At 35.5% G+C, this 20,895-nt stretch overlaps 1 protein-coding gene across 10 annotated transcripts in view; it reads right to left on the reverse strand.

Moving 5' to 3' along the window:
- The window catches only part of LOC126297825 (zinc finger protein castor homolog 1-like), a 317,673-nt gene that overhangs the window by 28,767 nt on the left and 268,011 nt on the right, over positions 1 to 20,895 (reverse strand). For 2 of the 10 annotated variants that reach the window (XM_049989060.1, XM_049989059.1), the window contains 15 exons: positions 18,952 to 19,114; positions 18,179 to 18,395; positions 16,814 to 17,030; positions 16,274 to 16,593; positions 15,854 to 16,052; positions 14,788 to 15,037; positions 14,202 to 14,355; positions 12,979 to 13,167; positions 12,795 to 12,809; positions 10,208 to 10,411; positions 9,795 to 10,042; positions 9,009 to 9,208; positions 7,625 to 7,768; positions 6,859 to 7,014; positions 3,169 to 3,386 (listed from right to left, as the gene is read on the reverse strand). In XM_049989060.1, coding sequence (XP_049845017.1) covers positions 3,169 to 3,386; positions 6,859 to 7,014; positions 7,625 to 7,768; positions 9,009 to 9,208; positions 9,795 to 10,042; positions 10,208 to 10,411; positions 12,795 to 12,809; positions 12,979 to 13,167; positions 14,202 to 14,355; positions 14,788 to 15,037; positions 15,854 to 16,052; positions 16,274 to 16,593; positions 16,814 to 17,030; positions 18,179 to 18,395; positions 18,952 to 19,114 — 2,894 coding nt within the window. The remainder of the gene's footprint in view (positions 1 to 3,168; positions 3,387 to 6,858; positions 7,015 to 7,624; positions 7,769 to 9,008; positions 9,209 to 9,794; positions 10,043 to 10,207; positions 10,412 to 12,794; positions 12,810 to 12,978; positions 13,168 to 14,201; positions 14,356 to 14,787; positions 15,038 to 15,853; positions 16,053 to 16,273; positions 16,594 to 16,813; positions 17,031 to 18,178; positions 18,396 to 18,951; positions 19,115 to 20,895) is intronic. The other 8 variants (XM_049989063.1, XM_049989061.1, XM_049989064.1 and 5 more) reach the window with 8 other exon arrangements.

Genomic DNA, 20,895 nt, shown 5'->3' on the forward strand with positions numbered 1-20,895 from the left:
GGACAATGTGAACACATGCACAGTGGGGACTGCTGTGAAGATGTGATCCTTTATTATTGTCAACACACTTTTGCAATGGAAGGACATATATTTTATTTTTTATTTGCCAGCATAGGAGAAAGCCAAGTTGCAAGATCTGCCTCCTGATGTCCATATCTTCATGTAATGATTAATATCGTGTGCAAAGACTATCCAAGCTTGGGAAAGCTCAAAGAAGTGCAGTTGTCATTTTATGAAAAGTGGTATTTACTCCTTAGGAGACATGTTAGTTGATATTTTTCTGAAAAAGAATATGGATTAAGAAAATAATGAACTGGAAAAGATTATAAGAGATATGCAGCAGAGGCAACTACTCCAAACGTATTGCATGAAGAATGACACAGAAGATGATCATTCCCAACTAGTGAATTTTACACTAAAAGTGTAAAAATACATACAAAAAACTGTTAATAATGATACAGATAACAATCACAGAAGACTCAACAAATGCTATGTTCTTCCTTATGTTGAAAAGAAGGAACATAACATTAGGCACAACTGAAAGTAGAGAACCACAGACTGGTAGGGGCAATATTATTTGTTGTAAATGTGGTGCTGGGATTTAATCTCTTTTACAAGACAGAATACAATACCTGTGCCTTTTACTGTTGAGAATGCTTAACTCTTCTAATGCAATGGAAATTTTCTATGTGATTTACATCCAATTTTTCTTTTATTCTCACACATCTTATGTTCACATGTGATTTCCTACCAGAATAAAAGGGTCATTTGTTCTCTCATTCCTCTTTAGTCCACAAAATTAGTTTCATAAAACTAATATTTATGTGCACTATACATGCCTGGTATTATGAAGAAAAATTCTGGGTGAGGACAATAAGCCTCTAAGATTTCTTAATAAATTAAAATAATCACAGTTTTCTAATTACAGCATAAAACTTCTATTCCACAATATTATTACAAGGTGCAAGCATGCATTGTCAGTTAAAGGAGGGCTCCAATGAACACGCAAATATTCCTATAAATACACTACTGGCCATTGAAATTGCTACACAATGAAAATGACGTGCTACAGACGTGGAATTCAACCAACAGGAAGAAGATGCTGTGATATGCAAATGATTAGCTTTTCACAGGATTCACTCAAGATTGGCACCAGTGGCGACACCTACAACGTGCTGACATGAGGAAAGTTTCCAACTGATTTCTCATACACAAACAGCAGTTGACCGGCGTTGCCTGGTGAAACGTTGTTGAGATGCCTTGTGTAAGGAGGAGAAATGCATACCATCACATTTCCGACTTTGATAAAGTTCAGATTGTAGCCTATCGCAATTGTGGTTTATCATATAGCGACATTGCTGCTCGCGTTGGTCGAGATCCAATGACCGTTAGCAGAATATGGAATTGGTTTGTTCAGGAGGGCAATATGGAACACCGTTCTGGATCCCAACGGCGTCGTATCACTAGCAGTCGAGATGACAGGCATCTTATCTGCATGGTTGTAACGGATCGTACAGCCACGACTCGATCCCTGAGTCAACATATGGGGACGTTTGCAAGACAACAACCATCTGCACAAACAGTAAGATGATGTTTGCAGCAGCATGGACTATCAGCTTGGAGACCATAGCTGCGGTTACCCTTGACGCTGCATCACAGACACGAGTTCCTGCGATGGTGTACTCAACAACGAACCTGTGTGCAGGAATAGCAAAACGTCATTTTTTCGGATGAATCCAGGTTCTGTTTATAGCATCTTGATGGTCGCAGCTGTGTTTGGTGACATTGCAGTGAACGCACATTGGAAGCATGTATTCATTATCACCAAACTGTCGTATCACCCGGTGTGATGCTATGGGGTGCCATTGGTTACACGTTTCGTTCACCTCTTGTTCGCATTGACGGCACTTTGAACAGTGGACGTTACATTTCAGATGTGTTACGACCCGTGGCTCTACCCTTAATTTGATCCCTGCAAAACCCTACATTTCAGCAGGATAATGCAGGACCGCATGTTGCAGGTCTTTTACGGGCCTTTCTGGATACAGAAAATGTTCGACTCTTGCCCTGGCCAGCACATTCTCCAGATCTCTCACCAACTGAAAACGTCTGGTCAATGGTTGCTGAGCAACTGGCTTGTCACAATACACCAGTCACTACTCTTGATGAACTGTGGTATCGTGTTGAAGCTGCAGGGGTAGCTGCACCTGTACATGCCATCTAAGCTCTGTTTGACTCAATGCCCAGGCGTATCAAGGCCTTTATTACGGCCAGAGGTGGTTGTTCTGGGTACTGATTTCTCAGGATCTATGCACCCAAATTGCTTGAAAATGTAATCACATGTCAGTTCTAGTATAATATATTTGTCCAATGAATACCTGTTTATCATTTGCATTTCTTCTTCTTCTTGGTGTAGCGATTTTAATGGCCAGTAGTGTAATTCAATATTGAATGATATTAGCAAATCATTTCCTCCCAGTCAGACAGATGATTTACGTGTAGAAGTCACAACATGAAAGGGATAGATGAACTGTAATGATTCTTTATTGACGGGTTATGGACCCACAAGTAGGTTCTTGAAGAAAAACAAAGTGCAGCCATGAAAGCTTTTATTTCATATCACCCTAGTTGTGCACAAACACAAGTACAATCTAAGAGCAAATTAAGAAAATATAAAGGCTTGAGAACTCAGTGTGACAAGTGTAAAGACCAAAATAATTTACTATTCAGCTTCTGAAATTTGTAGTGATGCTGATGTGAATCCATCAAAAATTATGTGATACAATAAAAAATTTAAAAACAAATGATTTCAACTAATAAATGACACTGGTAACTTACACAACTTGATTGGACAGATTCAAAGGGTTAGATGGCATACCATAAAAAAAACCTTGTCAGTGAATATCATGGTGACAAATGATACTGAAACTGCTGGTGTCATGATCCTTAAGAGGTCTTTCCGAAGATGTATGATCAACCAGTCCACAACATCATGAAATGGCACCTAAGATATAATATTTTTCAGAAGCTACACACAGAAAACAGCTAAACATTCTGAATAATGAGTGTCTCTTCTTTGTCAGAGATGTGATTCATGATTTTTCTCTTTTTTTAGGATGGACTACGTCAAAGGCAAATAATCAAGTACTGTGTGGGACACTGAGTTACCTGATTGCATGCATTGCAATGATAGTGTTCCTTTCTTTTCAGCTTACAGAATGGCCGACTACATGATTTTTCAGGACCGTAACGTACATGCCGCTCTGGAAGCATCCAGTCAGGACGAGGTGGCGATTCCTGCATAATCTGTGGCTGCTGCAGAAGTCTTGTCAGTGACTGCTGCGCTGATGTATCAGCTCCGAAGCAAGGTTCACCCTTTGTAGTATCTGTTGACAGAGTGTACAGTCAATAATCAATACTTAACTTGTAAACAGAAAAAAATAATTTTTGTAAAGTGAGTATTTTTCACTGCATTAATCTAATCTATAATGATAAATATTTAATTTTTTAGGTCTCTGCAGGCAATCCAATAAGCATTTTTCTTGATGAAAAATTTTAAATATCTTAAAAGCTACAGACCAAATCTTTGCTAAGGACTACATCTTTTATTCAGTATATGATGCATTATTTCAGTGACTCAATTTTTACCTATAATTACAAATATACTCTGTGTTCCCTTCTTTTTACACTAAATGTAGTTTTATATTTTTGCACAACATACTATATATGGCAAAATTATTTAGAACAATAAGTATGTTTCAATATTGCTTTCATCGTTGATACACACTTTACAACAATGCAAAAATATTTAAGTCATGAATTTCTTCAACAACATTCTTCAGATTAATAAAGGTTCTCTTACTCCTTTCCAGAAAATCCACTGCAATGGATTCTTTGATAAGCTGCTATCATTAAAGACTTGTCACAAGCAATTTCCATACCACATTTTGACCATTCTTTTTGTGAAAATAATCTAGCTACTTTTATTTGGGAATGGTATGAACTATTACATATTGTCTCAACACACAATGGAAATAACAGTAGTTCCTAATGAAAAAAACTATTCGCCCAACTTAAAAAAGCAAGCCATACTCTCCAAAGTGATTGATGGACTGTAATATAATACTCTGCAACTCATGATTTGGTTTTTCTACTATCCAATTTATGTTACTTCGAGCCTGTGCAACAATTCTGAACACAGGGCTAGGAAAGCACATTTCTAATTAATTATATGATACTATTTCTCTCTTCATATCAACTACAGTGTCATCCTAGTTCATTATATGTAGTAGACAAGTAATACTTGTATCATCTGTCTACCATACACTACAACAATTTTTGAATGTGGGGTACTACAAAGGCTCCCTATGTCAGTCATCAAAACTAGAATTATGGTCATCACTATAAAATGTTGTGAAGACAACGTTTTTCTCATTCTGCACAGAATCACTGGACACTAAAAAATACACAGCAGACATACATCATCATTCAACCAGATTACAAGATAAAGTAAAAAGCATATGTAAAGGCTAAAAGATGAGGTAGAAAGCTTATGTAAAGGCTACAAGGTGAGGTAAAAAGCATACGTAAAGAGAAAATAATATAGAAAACACAGACGTAAAACCGGAAATGTATGTAACACCACAATGGAAAAAAATAAAAGCTCAGAGCATGCAAAAGCATTGGGACACAAAATATGTTTTAGTTATACTTTTAACATTATCCTGGGACCAGAGAGTGACACTTTCTCTAAACAGTCATAATAAATTTTCTTGGAGCCCAGAGAATGCACACTGTGTATGCAGAATCCATAAAATGCAGTTCCCAACTTACTGTCTGCCTGTCACAACATTCACACATCACAGCTATATTACCAAGCATATTTTTTTGAGATTAGGTTTGTGTAAAAAGTTTATTGTTCAATTTTTATTATTATTATTATTATTATTTTGGTCCAATATTGAAAGTTGGGATGAATACAGGAATGAATTTACTCAATGAAATATCTTCTTACAATTTACAAAGGTTGATGTAAGACATTTATGCAAGTTGAATTTGCTGTTTACTGCACTGTAAATGTTGTGATTTGATGGCAACAAAACTAAAGTTAATAATAAATGATAGTACAATTTTGACAAAGTAATGAGTTTTACTGATGAGTTTTACACACCATGTTCCATAGGTCCCATCTTGTGAGAAAATCTCCAGAAACATCGAATGGGTGCAAGTATAATTACTACAGGAATAAAGTCCTGGGAGACTAATCTAATAGATTACATTGATGACAGCCACAAAACATTAGTGACCTATGTGACATCTCCCAGCCATTTATCACACTCCTTGATTAAAAAGGGTAAAAATTAGTTTATTGCATGATAAGCAACAAAAGGCAGCTGTTTTTCTCATTATATGACTCAGGTGTTACTTCATTTATGCAACATAGTTGTAAATTGTGTGATAAATGTTGAAGATCAATAGCACATTCAAAATCCAAACACAGTAATTCACTGAAGAAACAACTGGTAAGATATCACTTTAATTTAGTTTTGATTTTTCAGAGATTCCTATTTTTCCAAATAAGGAACAGTGCTTTGTATTCCAGACAGGGTCACAGTAACCACATGGAAATTATTATAATTCATAAATTGTTCAATATGTGTTTGTGTTCCCAGGTTCTTCTACTACAAGCGTTTGCATGAGCTTGGGCCTCTGATTTTCAAAGCATCAGATTGATATTTACGCAGTGAACCTCAGCTGCTTTAAAGTGTTCCAGGTATCAAATGTTTCTAAACTGTATTATCAGCATACTATCACTGATGCAGTAATTGAATCTGGTGGGCATGTGTGCACTTCTGAAATATTATAGTTAATTTTTGGCTCATGCAATTACATTGCTGAGCAGTTAGTCAACAAATAGTGCTGCTTAGAATCGAAGGTGAGTAACATAAAAATAAAAAGTGGTATAATATATACATTTACTTTACCTATAAATTAATGGAAATATTTGAATAGTCTTGGCAGCAAATGTGACACAGTGTCAAATGTCGACAGAGATGAATGGGGAATTCTCAGCACGTAAGAGAACATGAACTACTGACTGTAAATGTAAACTTCCAAATAATATTCAACCCATTTATTAATTTAATCAAATGTTCACATTACTTGAACAACTCCAGCAAACTCTCTTCCAGTATACGGAAGCATCAATCATAAAAGTATATAAAACAGACTAGATCCTACATATTGCACAGACACAGACCTGGTTTTGCATTTCTGAATGTACTATTCCAATCATGGGGCATCAATTAATTCACATAATCTGAGGCTCATTAACAAAAAAAATATTTGTCATTCCACAAAAATTTGCTACAACAATGACGAAGCAGTTTAAGACATCAGAACCCACATGACAATTACTAAAGTCTTGTCTTATATTGTATGGAGAGTATAGCTTCCTATGGTAGTGCACAAAACATTCTAGGAAAACTCACTGAAAATGGCATAACTTTGTGTGATTTGCTAACATGCTGTTCAGGTGAATTCAACTTTTCTTTCAATGTATGAACACAAAGTTGGATAGGTTAATGAGATAAGCATTCTCATACTGTGTTAAGAGTAAAAACAATTGGTTTGCCCAATAACAAAGATGAAAGAAGACTCTCAAGCATAAACACAGCACAGGAAAGATTTCAAGGGGTGAGATGGATAATATGGGGACTATGGAATATTTAGAACAAAAAAGTTTTTGTCACTGTTAATGTCCATATGGCTCATATCCTGGGGCAATGTTTAGTGCAAATGTCAGTCAAAACTGTTAGGCATGGGCATGCTAGGAAGGGATGGGAGAGTGGCACCCACCTGGCACACTGACGGTCCTGGCGGATGCAGATGCTGGAGGGGACGAGGGACACGTGCCCCAGGATGATTTCGGAACACCCCCCTTCCCCCCCGCACCCGCAACCGGCTCGCACGAAAACGCAGAGAGCGGGTAAAAAGTCCCAGAAGCCTTCACCACTGGAGAGAAACCAAAACCGAGGCAAACAGATAACACAAGTATATATTTTAAACAGACTCTTATCAAAAATTGTATTACACCACAAAAGTCAACAATACTTCCAAAACCACCAATTGCAAGCAAATGCAAGTCTACAGATGACAAATTCTGTAACTGGAAATAATCAATCCAAATACTTTGTGAGGCATGCAGTTTAACTCACCTAAGTCATACCTATCAATGATCACAGGAACAAAATGACATTGTTAAGGCAAAATGAAAGTGCTGCATTGGGTGACTTACTGTTAATGTTAGTTGTGCAAAAGAATTGTAATTCATAGAGAGGATCAGTGTAATAATAAAAAAATTAAATTGTACATGCTGTTTTAAATATAGTAGCAGGGAGATTTTAACCTGTAAATACTATACCCCTTTCTCTACAAAATATTATTTGCAGTTTTAATAAAAAATTAAACTGACTGTGAAAGGACCTCAAAACACTCATACAGCCCTGAAATCAACTACATATTCCCTTCCCAGGCAACAAATTTTTGCAACCAATAATCAGTTATAATGAATTACTATTTTCATACCGAAGAACTAATTTCAGGTTTGTCTTTCAAACTATACCTGTAGTTCTGTTCAAAGATGTTTCTGGAGAAGACACTGTGAGAGCAGATGTCTGTGTCACAGCTGGCTCTACAGGTGAGCTGCAGTTCACAGGGACTGTGTTCTCATTGACAACCTCCGACTTTATGTGCACTGGTGACATACCTAGCAGGAATGAGAATTAAATATAGTGTCACAGCACTGTTCAACATGCAACAAGGAACAGATTACAAATCTTCAGACAGTATGAATGTAAAGATTATTACATTTTTCTTGATCACTCACACACTATGAACAGTATTTTCAGTCATAAATCAAGAACTGTCTGTTACTGCATTTTTAAAAGATTTTTAGTTGAAATGAAAACTAGAAAATTTAGATGTTAATGACATTGGTCAGCTGAAAAGAGTGTGATATTCTACTAATATAATCAGTATCAAGGCAGTGCCATTTCTGACCAAAGTGCCTAGTGGCCAACTGATGTAATGTCAAATATTTAACCAGCTACTAAATGTCATTCACTAACTTTGAGGATCAATTAGAGCTTGACTTCATACAGCTGAACAAAAAATGTAAGAGCACAAATCTGTACATTCTACAGTTATTCAAAAAACTTCTTAGTATTTTTCACTTTTGTTTGTGCAAGTTATCTTCAGAGGAGCTTTACTGAAAAATGCTTCAAATAAAGACTAAATTTTCACCTTAAACTGTTCTGCTGAGAGCTCATAGTATAGAAAAATGACTAGTTATATATTAGTGCATTATTTACACACCATTACGTGTGGTTTATTACATGTCCAAGTTTCTACACACTAAACTTTCACTCATTTATGCCATGAGTCATTTTTGCTAAGTGTTGCTTATTGCACACAGTAGATTACTTTTTTTTTTTTACACATTCCTTCCCTCACCAGGAATAAAAACCTTTACAAACCAAACTTTTATCTGGCCCTGCCAAACAAGCAGACACATGAATTTAGCATTAGTTTGAATAAATCTACATGTACTGGATATTGACCACTAGCAGGTGTACCTAGAGTTGTGAAATCACAAAACTATTTTGTAATACATCATAAAACTAATGGGAATCACGTCACCCTCACCCCCCACCCCGCCACCCTTCATCCCCAACTAACATCCTGTGTACACTTTTGATTGCTGTATCAGTTGTTTTACTATCAATTTTCCCCGTGATGATGCCATCAACTATGTAAAGGAGAGATTAGTGTTTGTTACAGGTGACTGAGAAAAGAAATAGTTTGATATGTATAACAAGCAAGGAAATAATACATATATAATGTTCTAGGTGAATATGTCACATTAAATTTTAACAAGATTCCAAGCAAGAAATCTAAGTGTGGAGCTCAGCAGACTCCAAAAACTTTCAGGTAATAACAACACTTACCACTTTCACTGGTCTTCACTAGGTTCTGTACAGATAGAGATGACTCACAATTGTTCTTCTGAGTACCTTCAGGTTCTGCTTCGCCATTCCCTGCTTCCTCAGAACGGTGTTTCTTCTCATGTACAGCCATTGTTGAATAACGTACGAAGGAATAGCCACAGCCAGGTCTCATACAGTGAAAATGACGGTTGACCCTGTTGCTATTGGCAAGAAGTAAACACATTATTTTGAAACAAAAACAATACTCTTAAGTTGTAGTCAAATAACTCATTCATTAAGTAACACATAGTCAAGCTAAATGTGGTGCTTTTTATGTTTCTTTTTTCATTCCATACCAAATGAAAATAAATAATCTTCCATTAAAATTAGGATTATTAAATTAAATTTTAATTTAGAAATGTTTTTCTTCCCATGTTAACTACATTGATTGGACTTATTTTTTATTTGTAATGTGCAACTATATTTGTGACTTCCTTAAATCATGTGATTTCTATGAGATGAAGATAGCTTCCTTACTCAAGCTTAAAATCAAACAATACTAATTAAATACTGAATAGAGACAATAATAAGTACTTGATTGAAGAATACAATTCTGTTGTAATGTGGTAAGTCATGCATGTCACTAAATACCTTATTGATTTTAGGCTTTAAACTACAACTAATTAGAATCAAGATACCTTGAAGCTATTTCTTCATACATTTTGGATATATTGATACCCTTCTGTCAGAAACTTTATGACACAGACTGTCATATTTCTGTAAATGCTAAAATTCTCATAAACTTACCTATGGCAAGAAGGTAGGCGACAGTCCACAGTTCTGTCAAAGAATAGAAAACCTTCCATAATATCAATGTTATCATGAAAGTCTTTGGAGTGCATTATCAGAATGTCTTCACGGTCTGTTACATAGAAGCACCTGGGTTGACTGCAGTGAAAATGCTGAGCCCTTGTATTGAATGGACAAAGAGCATCAGGACAGGGAGACCCTTCAGCATATGAGAAGAACCCTTCTTGCAGTAAATCAAGCCTCTGCTAGAAGGAAAACACAGTGTTACTCCCATTTTGATACTGATACACACAATACACACACATATAACTACAAATTTCTGAGAAGGTTCTTGCTTCATTTACTCCTTGTATAATGATTACAGATATGGTACACACAAACACACAGTACAAATAAAACAATGGACTCACAGGTGTTGAACTCTTTGAGCTCTCATCTGGACTGCTAGGAGATGTAGCAATATTTGCATTGACTTGTTCAGCAGTTAATACTGTGAAATTTGGTTGCTGAGTGCCATATCCTGGCATTGTAGGGGTAGTAGATGGCTTTGGCAACTTGAAGCTAGTAAAAATGGCTTGTGGTGAGTCCATCACAGAGCCAGGAGCCATGGGAAACTGCAATGAAATAAGTAATTTAATGTAATTTATATGAAAAAATAGCATGCTGCAAGAGAGTAATATTCTCAAACCAAAATCTAAATTTCTAATACAAATAATTTAAATGAATATGCTTTCTTTGGTAAAACAGGAGACATCTGGAGATGCTATTGCAGTTCTAATATTGTACATTAGGAATGACCAGGTTGATGGCACAGCTGTAACATTTATTAGTCTTGTCCTCTACTTGGCTTTTCAGCTAACATGAAAAAATGCACTCGTGGGTGTTGAACTCTTTGGACTCTCCCTCTCTTTTATTATCTCTCCCTCTCTGACATTATCTCCAATGGGGTTCAAGAGTAAGGTGAGAATTTCTAAGCCAATCAATGAAAATTGTACATAAAATATCCATATATGTCATAGGAATAAGTCATAGAGTGAACGTTCCAACAAATTATACTTCCAGCCAATCAAGTTTTCCCAATCCTATCGGATATCTGTTAACTAGTACACAGTCCTCATCTAGCATATTACTTGTAGTAGCACTAGATCTTGTTTTCGCATCTACGTGGTTATCAATAACAAGAAATCTTCTTGCATCCAAGAAAACACTTGTCAGACAAAATCAGGTTTGCTTTTCTACAGGACCACTGACTTAAAACTCATTGTTTCCATTTCTCTTTCACTTACAATTACAAAATGGTAGATAAATATCTTATTCACAGCAGAAAATTTAGTTCTTTCTAAAATGTTCAAACATTGATGATACAGTCAGTTCCACATTGACTTTTTGTCAGCATTCAACAAATGCAGTAGCCATGTTTCACAAATTTCTCTTGTAACTAATTATTCACACAAATTGCATTTTACTCTTTCTTCTGATATGCCTATGGCTGTCAGCTATTTAACTGCAGCTTTAATGTATGTAGTGTCATGTGCACCATTGATGCTTTCAAGTGAAGAAGCAGTTTTGGGATCATCTTCAAGAAAACTGAAACAGTTTCATAACTGCTAAAGGTGAAGAAGCAGACTTCTTATAAACCTTAACTAATATATTATTAATTTCCATGGACATTAAACCAACATTTGACTAACACATAACTATTTTTAAAAGTTGTTCAAATGCAACTACTTCTTTGCAGATCTGACTTAAATTATTGTGCACTTGTGCTAACATAGGAAAAATGTAGTTATATTGTTATCAACACCATCTCTTTGTTAGGCCAAGAATTTTAATGTTGCCCTCATGATATGTCAACATGTGACATGGGAACACCTTTCTGTAGTTAGGGAAAATCAAAGCCACAAAAATTTAAGTTTTATTATACGTCCACAGCTAACCAAAGTACATCATCGCTTGTGACTCAGGGCCCATTTATTAGTTTCTTGACTTCCCACCTAATCTTTTCCCTACAATCCAAAATCCTGATAATTCTGCCTCATGCACAGTGCCACCTTTTTTCCATTACAGATTTTATACCCTTTTATAGGCTGTCATGATATACTATCATACTTAAAACATCCCCATCATTTCTGGACCTTTTATTACTGCTAACTTTGTCTGATGTAAATTAAAAGTCACTTTCCCAACAGTAGACTGAAAAATGTAGTGTTTATTCTCAACTTATGACTGAAAATTTCTTTACATAAATTATCTAATACTGCACCTTGTAATACATTACATGACCTACGATAAGTTTTTAATCATTTGTAACAAGCAACTTGCAACAGATATCCACTGTTTTACTTTCGTACAAAGTGATAATCATATAGCCTTAAAATTACAATACATGGTGTTTACTTTAAAATTCACAGACATTATTTCATTCTCACTATTTTAAACAAGATACTTCATGCAGTCAGGTAAGTACAACATCAAACAAAGTATCATTCATTAGAGGCTGAAAGTGTCAAAAATGAACCAGGAAATTACATGCACCTTATTAGTGAACTACAATCAGAAACATTAGTTTCACTATCACTGGTACAGTTAAATTTGCTATATAATGTCTGAAGGACATAGTTTGAGAATAAGACAGATTTGGTAGCTGTGCTGTTGCCTGATCTTTTCTTAGTCAGATAAGTCATGGAGTTTTCTGAAAACAAAACTGTTTTAGAAATTAAATCCCACAGCCAGTCAAATAATTAAAAGGTATGGCGAGAAACACATATTTTGTGAGTGCCATTTACATGCAGATGTAAGAAATTTAGTTACTTTGTTGCTTAAATGCAGACAGAATACTAAAAGTACATTTGTTACTTCAGGCAGAATTGTGATAGTGACTTTACATCGATGAGGCAGGTACAACTACCATGCAGTGCAAAAAGACGGAAAAAATTAAATGTAGTAAATCAGTGTTAATTAATATTTATGAAATTTAAAATATGAGATGAAACTTACATAGTCATTCCACACCTGAAAAGGAAGGGAGAAGAAAATTTTACTCACTTACTAAATTACAAAATGTTATTGACTTAACAACAAGTTTGTATCCCAAACATTAATATACTACATTAATTCTATCTTAAGTAACTACAATTATTTACTATTAAACATAACAAACAACGTATTAAATATCACTAACCTCAATGACTCTGTTTTTTGGTGGCCTTCCTCTCTTTCTGCGGAACATGCCATCGATGGATGTAGCCAGATGTGTCATTGTAAGAGGGTCTTTCGTCAGGCTTAATTTGCGAGAATATTCATGCATTTTGTAATGATCTAACCGACGGAAAGGTTTATCTGATGGAAGAATGATTTCACGGCAATTGTCCTGGAATTTAACAAAATAAAATTATCATTAGAAATATCCCTGCTTCATTGACTGTAATAAAGTGTCCTTTCTCACAGTGTGCATGACACAGAAGAAGATATACAGGAATATATCCAATACTTAATAAATATATTACCTAACAAAAATACATTTATAAAGTAAAATTGCTCAGGACATAATTTAAGTTTCAAAACAGGATGATTATAATGAAAAATGAGAACTGTATATTACACAAAGCTTTTACAATACTGAGTAATTTTTAAATTAACTGTATGTTCTTGAGGCACATATAACCATTAGTCTGAGTCCCTTTAACCATTCTGGAGAGTCCTGAGGAAAAAAAGGTAATGTTTTTAGTCAATTAATCATGGAGAATCTACTGGCTGTAATACAGCCTATTTAAAAGTTATAACAAACACATGTATCGAACCCCGATCAGAATGAATGTGTGATGACTGCTCAGCCAAAGAATTATAACTGGACACTTTACAGAATGCTATCACAACTGCAATTAATAGAACAATTTATTTGTGTTGAGGGGTACCAAAGAACATATGACGGACTCACTGAGGATAAAATAGGGAGTTCCAACAGGAAGTACCTTGCACAACAGTTCATTAATAACAAAAAATTGTGTCGGAAGATTTACTAGTATTAAAAAACTGGAGATTTCACTGAATATTCAATGTTGTTTAACCAAGTGAGACACACACACACACACACACACACACACACACACACACACACACACACACACACACACAGAGAGAGAGAGAGAGAGAGAGAGAGAGAGAGAGAGAGAGAGAGAGAGAGAGAGTTGTCCCCTAATCCTTCAGTATGACTTGGGTGAATTGTGATACTAACTGAGGTGAGTATAATGGGGAATTGTAAGAAGCATAGGGTAGAAGAGACTTAAATAGGACAGGAGGATGCCAAAAAAATTTTTTATCAATGCAGGGATGCTCCAATGCAAAAGTATAGAAGACAGGATTGGGGATTACTATGAGGGACATTGGGATAAAGGGTTGACTTACCCATGTGCAGTGGTAATGTTTGTCCTTGCCCTTATATGGGCATTCTTCTTCACATTGACAGTCATTTCCACTTTCCACAGTAATGTAGAAAGCTTCACTAACTTGCTCTTGTTGTTCATGGTTACGTGCATGTTCACGGACTCCTTCCATTGACCTGAGTTGACAATTTCTCATTATCAGAAGTATTCCAAATAACAATTAGGACATGACAAGTACATTAGTTTAGAATCTTTAGCCTATACACACATGCACACAAACACGCATGCCCCCCCCCCCACACACACACACACATGCAAGCGCGTACACACACACACACACACACACACACACACACACACACACACACACACACACACACACACACACACACACACTTGCAATTATGAAGTTCTTGTCTATACAATGAATTATGAGGTTTAAAGTAGTAATGTAATAAGAGAAAAAAATGTTGGCTTTATTCATTAACTTTACACTTAACATCATCTGTTACTAAAAGGTCATAGATGTGAAGCAAAATGAGCAAAAATATGCATATTTCCTGAAACATTAATGTAGTATGACAAGTTTACAGAACAGTAACCCCTACCTGAAGCTCATTTCACACCCTTCAGCAACACAGTGGAAATGTTCTTTAAAAATATTTTCACACTGACCACCACCGATGCATTTCTCATTTGGACCATAATGTGCAAGATATTTTTGCCAGAAGTCTTCATTTGGCCATGTACCCTGACTGGACAAAGATTCACTACTAAGATCCATTGCATTTGCTTGCTCCTGAGAGGACATACTGTAGTGTCCTGGAGTTGAAGGCAAACCTGCTGTACTTTCAATACCTGTTTTAAAAAATGATGGTTTTTAAAAAAACTGTAGGAAGTCAGCATGCAAAAGATTCATAAACAATAATTTCATTAAAAAATTCTTGTATTGCAACAAATACTCTTAAGTGAGTAATGTTCTGCATCTTTTTATGGAATCCAACAGTTTTAAAAATTCGTATGTCATACATGACAACTTAATCACAGGTAAATAAATTAGCCAAAAACAGAGAATAAAAACTGTGTTGGTGAATCAGACATTCTCTACAGTACAACTAAAACAGTGAAAGCATAAGTAATTTTGATTGAAGTTGCTGTAGATGACACTGGCATGTACATAAAAACACTTACATTACAAAATGAACAGAAGGATGTCTCTGCACCCTTCATAAACTTTTATAATTATTTGGAGTGATGTGATTTTTCTCAGTATGTTGTTAAGAATTTAACAAAAAATCTTCCTGTTTTTAATGTACTATATGAAATTCTTGTGAATTATTTTGGAATTGTTACATAGTGTTATAAACAAAACTAAAAGCAGTGTTCTCTTTTAGGAACTATGAATACCATACCCATCATAAGGAGCTGAATAGTTTGTCAGTCTTTGATGATGATGATGATGATGATGATGTGTGTGTGTGTGTGTGTGTGTGTGTGGGTGGGTGGGTGGGTGGGTGGGTGGGTGGGTGGGTGGGTGGGTGGGTGGGTGGGTGCGTGCGTGTGTGTGTGTTTGTTCTGCAATTTCTTGTAATTTATGTAACTCATGCCACATAAAAGCATTAGATGCACAGAAGAAATATATCCAAGAAGCAAGTTAGTAATACGTGTGCTTACCTTGTGATGGTGTGCTACTGTATTTGCTTGGAGGTGTAGCAGCAACAGAGACTGGTGTGATTCTCCCACTATCACTGGAACCAGTGTCACCATTACCCTGTGCCTGACAGATACCACTGTCAACTGTCACTGAACTTGGTCCCTGCTGTATTACAGAGGTCTGAATTGAGGCCACAGGTGATTCAGAAGGTTGTGTCAGCTGAAACAATGTATGTAATGGAAACAGGTGAAAATAATTCTTCGTAATGTAGCAGGTGCTAAGTAAACAATACTTAGAAAACACAACATAATTTTGGTCAAATGTAACACCACTAATCTCCAACATTGTTACACTGAACTTGAATTACAGTTACTGATATAATATTCAAAGTCTCCTTGATCCACACCACAATCAAAAAAGTTATCAAATTAAAATATTACCTGGTCACTGAAGGCATGAATGAAAGATGGACTAAGATGTTGTGCCTGCTGACCCTCACTAAATGTTTTTATCATGCTTTGTGCCAACTTAAATTTGCGGTAAGCCATTTCTGAATCTTGGCGCTCATGTTTACGCTTGTGACTGAACAGCTGTCCACTGGAGTGCAACACATAGTTACATCCTGCACGAATGCAGTGAATGTGGTTGCAAACCCTCGAGAAACGACAGCTCTCAAATGGGCAGTTTTCATTCTTCATAAACTTTTTGAAACCATCCCTGCTCAGTTGTTCATCTTTTATATGATATGTTTTGTGTTTCTCTACAATAAAATACAGTTTTTTGTGAAAAAATATATCATCAAAAAAACACAACAATATAGAATTTTTTAATACAATAAGTTACTTATGTGTAACTCAGCTGATTTTAATGTGAAAGTAATGATTTGCGTAGGAAGAGACAAAGATTGGTAATGCTTTTAGATGTAATAAACAGAAGTAAATTCACTGTAGCAATTATAAGGGTGGTTTTCTAATAATTACCCATATCAGCTTTATTTTTGAAAGTGTATTTGCAGTTATCACGCCTGCAATGGAAGTGTGTTGTTCTCTGTCCAAAGAAGGTGCAATACACAGCACCACATTCTTCAGTTGCACGGAACCTCTGGAAACCCTCTTGTATAATAGCAGAATCTTTTCTATGATAATTGGCATGCATCTGCACATCAGATGTACTGATATAGACTTTGTCACAGCCCTCCTGGAAGAGAATTAAACACAGATCTATTGTCACATGTTCTTTTTCTTCTCTTCATATAGTAACCAATATTAGATACTTATGTCAGAACAGGAAAGGATTCTTAATTAAGAGGACAAACTGGAGAATTATAAAGGAAGAAACTTCATTTTTCACTCTTTTAAAAATTTGATAGTTTTTAAGGAATTTAAAATCATAATGATGGCTTATGTGACATCAAGAAAAATTGCAAAATTAATTACAAGTATTTTTAAAATGTATTAAATGAATATCTGTTGTGTCTATCTGAGAAATACTCATGATTTTTATAAGACAAAAAAGCATAAGAAAAGCTGAATAATTATTTATTAGAAATTTCCACACACATGGGTGAATCATGAAATAATCAAACTGGAGATTTGTTGAACCCAGAGTGTTCTACAGGAGACAATCTGCTTCCATCTTCCTAACCATAAGTACCAGATCACAAATGCAGTTTATAAGAGATTTATAGGTTAGCAGTGAATGCAAATGATGACATTTTTCACAGATGCAAAGTCTAGATGCAAATAAAAGTGACAAAAAATTGTAATTGTGACACTAAAACTAGACAACACGAATGAATTTGTTATATGTATACTCCACTTTAGCTTCACAATGATTAAAAGTTTAGTAGATAGTATTTGCATCTTGTAACATTTATGGTTATCTATTGAAATAGGTCAGCCAATGAGAAAGTATCAACATTAAAAAACAGTCTGTACTACACTGATGTAGTATTAACAAGGTATTACAAATTTAACTAAGAAATGAACAGCATCTCAGTACACATGTTCATTTGCTAGAAAGAGGCTGGAATGAGATTCATACAACTCTGAAAGAGACTCTCATTGCTAATTCCTTCTCGATGTTCATTGTTATCAAATAATATATTTAACTAAAACAATTATCAGTTTTAAATCTTTTTAATCTCCTAGCTCCCTTTCCATGGCAATTAATTCAATGTCCAATTATCGCAACAAACACAAGACACTGAAAACTCTGTAATAACAATGAAACATATTTTTACACATAACAGATACTGGATTAACAGGTATAAATCCATGAATTCTGGGAAAAAACATTACTATATAGATCCACAGAAATTTCAAAAACTGATGTTCAAATGGCACCTGAAAGTGATGTGATACCTTGATGCAATGGTAGTGAGTTTGCTTGCGATTGTGGCTGCACCCTCTGTATCTGTCTGAGCAATCATCCATTGGAGAGTATCTCATAAATCCATGTTGAAGAGATTCGTCACGTTTCTTGTGCCATTTGAAATGTCTTATCATTTCCTCTTTCTTCACAAACACCCTGGAATTGCAGTCTAGGCAATGGAAATGTTCCCTGTAAAATAGATAACAAATTTGCTACATGGCCAAGTGTTGTATGGGTATCATGGTATACAGGCACTTTACTCAGTGTTCCATTAATGAAAAGCTATCAAATATCCTACATAAACAGCGAGTAGGGTCAAAGGTAACTCATTCGGAACAGGATGAAATATGGTGTTTAAAAAATAGGTAAAGCATCATAGCACCAGAAACTGTTGTGTAAAATGTATGTTGTGGAATACAGGAAATGATCATGTCAAAATATATGGAAGAGTACAGCCTGAAGTTTGCAACAACGGTAAGTCACAAGAGTGATCTCAATAGGTACTGGTTAACTAAGTTTTTACTTTTAACAGATAACTTAAGGTTCAAAATGGTTAGTAAATACATATCATACAACAAAGTAATAATGAGCATTTAAAGAAGAGAAATATCAAAATCAGCTCACTAAAGAAAACAAGCCCTAAAAAACTCCTTCTACACATTCATGAAATAAATGCACAAATGCAGCATGAAATTTGTCATCATATTGTCACATTACAGTAAATGTGTTGGAATTAAACACTGACCTGTAATTGAGATCTTTGCAGTAAGCATTGGCACATTCTAATGCACTTGAGAAGCGCTTCACATATCGGGAATAGTCTATAGGCACGGCAGCCTTTCCATTACTTGTTGCATCTCTACTGGGGCTTAGTGGAGACATCCGATGACCCAGAAGGAGACTTCCACCTGAAACACAAACAAAACTTTTGCATGAATAATTTTATATTCTACAACATTTCAATGCTTGTATACAGTTTTCAATCATAGAAGAAAGTTCTTAAATTTTCTTTATGTTGACCGTTCAAACTGTTTTCGAAATTTCTGAGTGATTCATATTTACTGCTTATGACAAACAAAATTACTACAAAATACTGAGTGGTAGTGTACATATTCTATTTGGCGGAGACCTATCCTTGAATATTGCAAGGGTTACATAATACCAAATAGTTTGAAAATAATTTACTGTTCAGCACAGTCACCATCTGATTATAAAACCTATGGTGTGGTTCACTCACACCACACTGCCACTGTGGTTTCTGCAGTGTTGGGAATGAAGCGTGACACGGGTTTTATTTGGTTTCCACAGTGTTACAAGTGAACCACAGCATGAGTTTTATGATCGAATGACAACCATTGACAGCCCAAATTGGTTTTTTTTGTAATTAGTGTGATTGTACCAAATAATAAATTATTTTCTAAACACAAAATCACTGTGCATCTCCAATTTGGCTAAAATATCATTACATTCAAAACCAAATAGCTGCTGATGTAGTAAATTTGCATTATTGTCTAAATATAAATTAGAACCAAAGAAGCTAAACTTTTTACACTAAAATGGCACACAGTTTATTTTGAATATGGTTTTTTTACCTGATATTACATGCTTGTAACTGTGTTGCAATGACACTATCATTTATAATTTATAAAGATGTTTATATAACTATTTTTTGTTGACATTTGGGTTGTTGTCAATGGGGAGTGAAGGAGACAATGCTGAAATGAAATATGGAATGAAACATAATGTTCAGATACAATGAATCTTCTGGCTAAACCTAGAAACCAGTTTAAAAACTACACCTGTGAAAGTCACAGAAAAGAGTTTGTGTCAGTAACTACGATTCCATGGAATTCAATGTTAACTTCCTTTTTCAAGAACTGTCAGCAAAACCTAAAATATTTTAAGAGATCCTCATACTATATGGAAGGAATTCTAATAGAATATTTGTAGCAGTACAGCATATTTTTAAGAACGTCTTTTTTTAAAAAATGAACCAAATTACAGTATTTCCAAACAGGCTATGTGTAATGTTACTGAGGGAGGTGGCATAGTGATTAGGGTGCTGGACTCCCATACTGAAGGGTGGCGATTCGAATCCTTGCCCAACTGTCCACATTTATGTTTTGAATGATTTCTGCAAGACAATACACCACAATGGTTCCTTTGAAAAGGAAGAAGTTGATTTTCTTCCCTATCCTTCGCCTCGTCAACTACATGACGTTAAATCTCAATCTTTCTTCCCTCCTCTATAATTATTAAAGTCACAGTTGCAGCCAAAGAAAGGAGAATTTAGGCTTCGTTCTGACGTTCTCTTCAAGCAATGAAACGTTGCAAAACGATGCAATCAAATAGATTAACATCCAATTGATTGGGCACCAGAATTAGGAAATTCTGTAGATCGATGGCTATCAGCGTAGCAGAATAAAAGCGGACTGAACGTTCCGGCAACGAATAGAAGCCATTTCAAATCGGGCTTGAGAAACTATATATGGACAAAATCAAGAGGTTCCGCAAATAGTCAACCAGTTTGCTGACTCCACCTATGACAAACGTAAAAATTGTTGCAGGAAAGAGATTATATTTCGCGCCTCGGATACGAAAGGCCGACAATTGAACAGCAGGCTGCCGTAACCGATATTCCAGTAACTGGAAGCCCGTCTGCGGTTGAGCAGTCGGCGCGGGATGGATT

The sequence above is a fragment of the Schistocerca gregaria genome, chromosome X, assembly GCF_023897955.1.
Source record: "Schistocerca gregaria isolate iqSchGreg1 chromosome X, iqSchGreg1.2, whole genome shotgun sequence".
Classification (NCBI taxonomy): domain Eukaryota; kingdom Metazoa; phylum Arthropoda; class Insecta; order Orthoptera; family Acrididae; genus Schistocerca; species Schistocerca gregaria.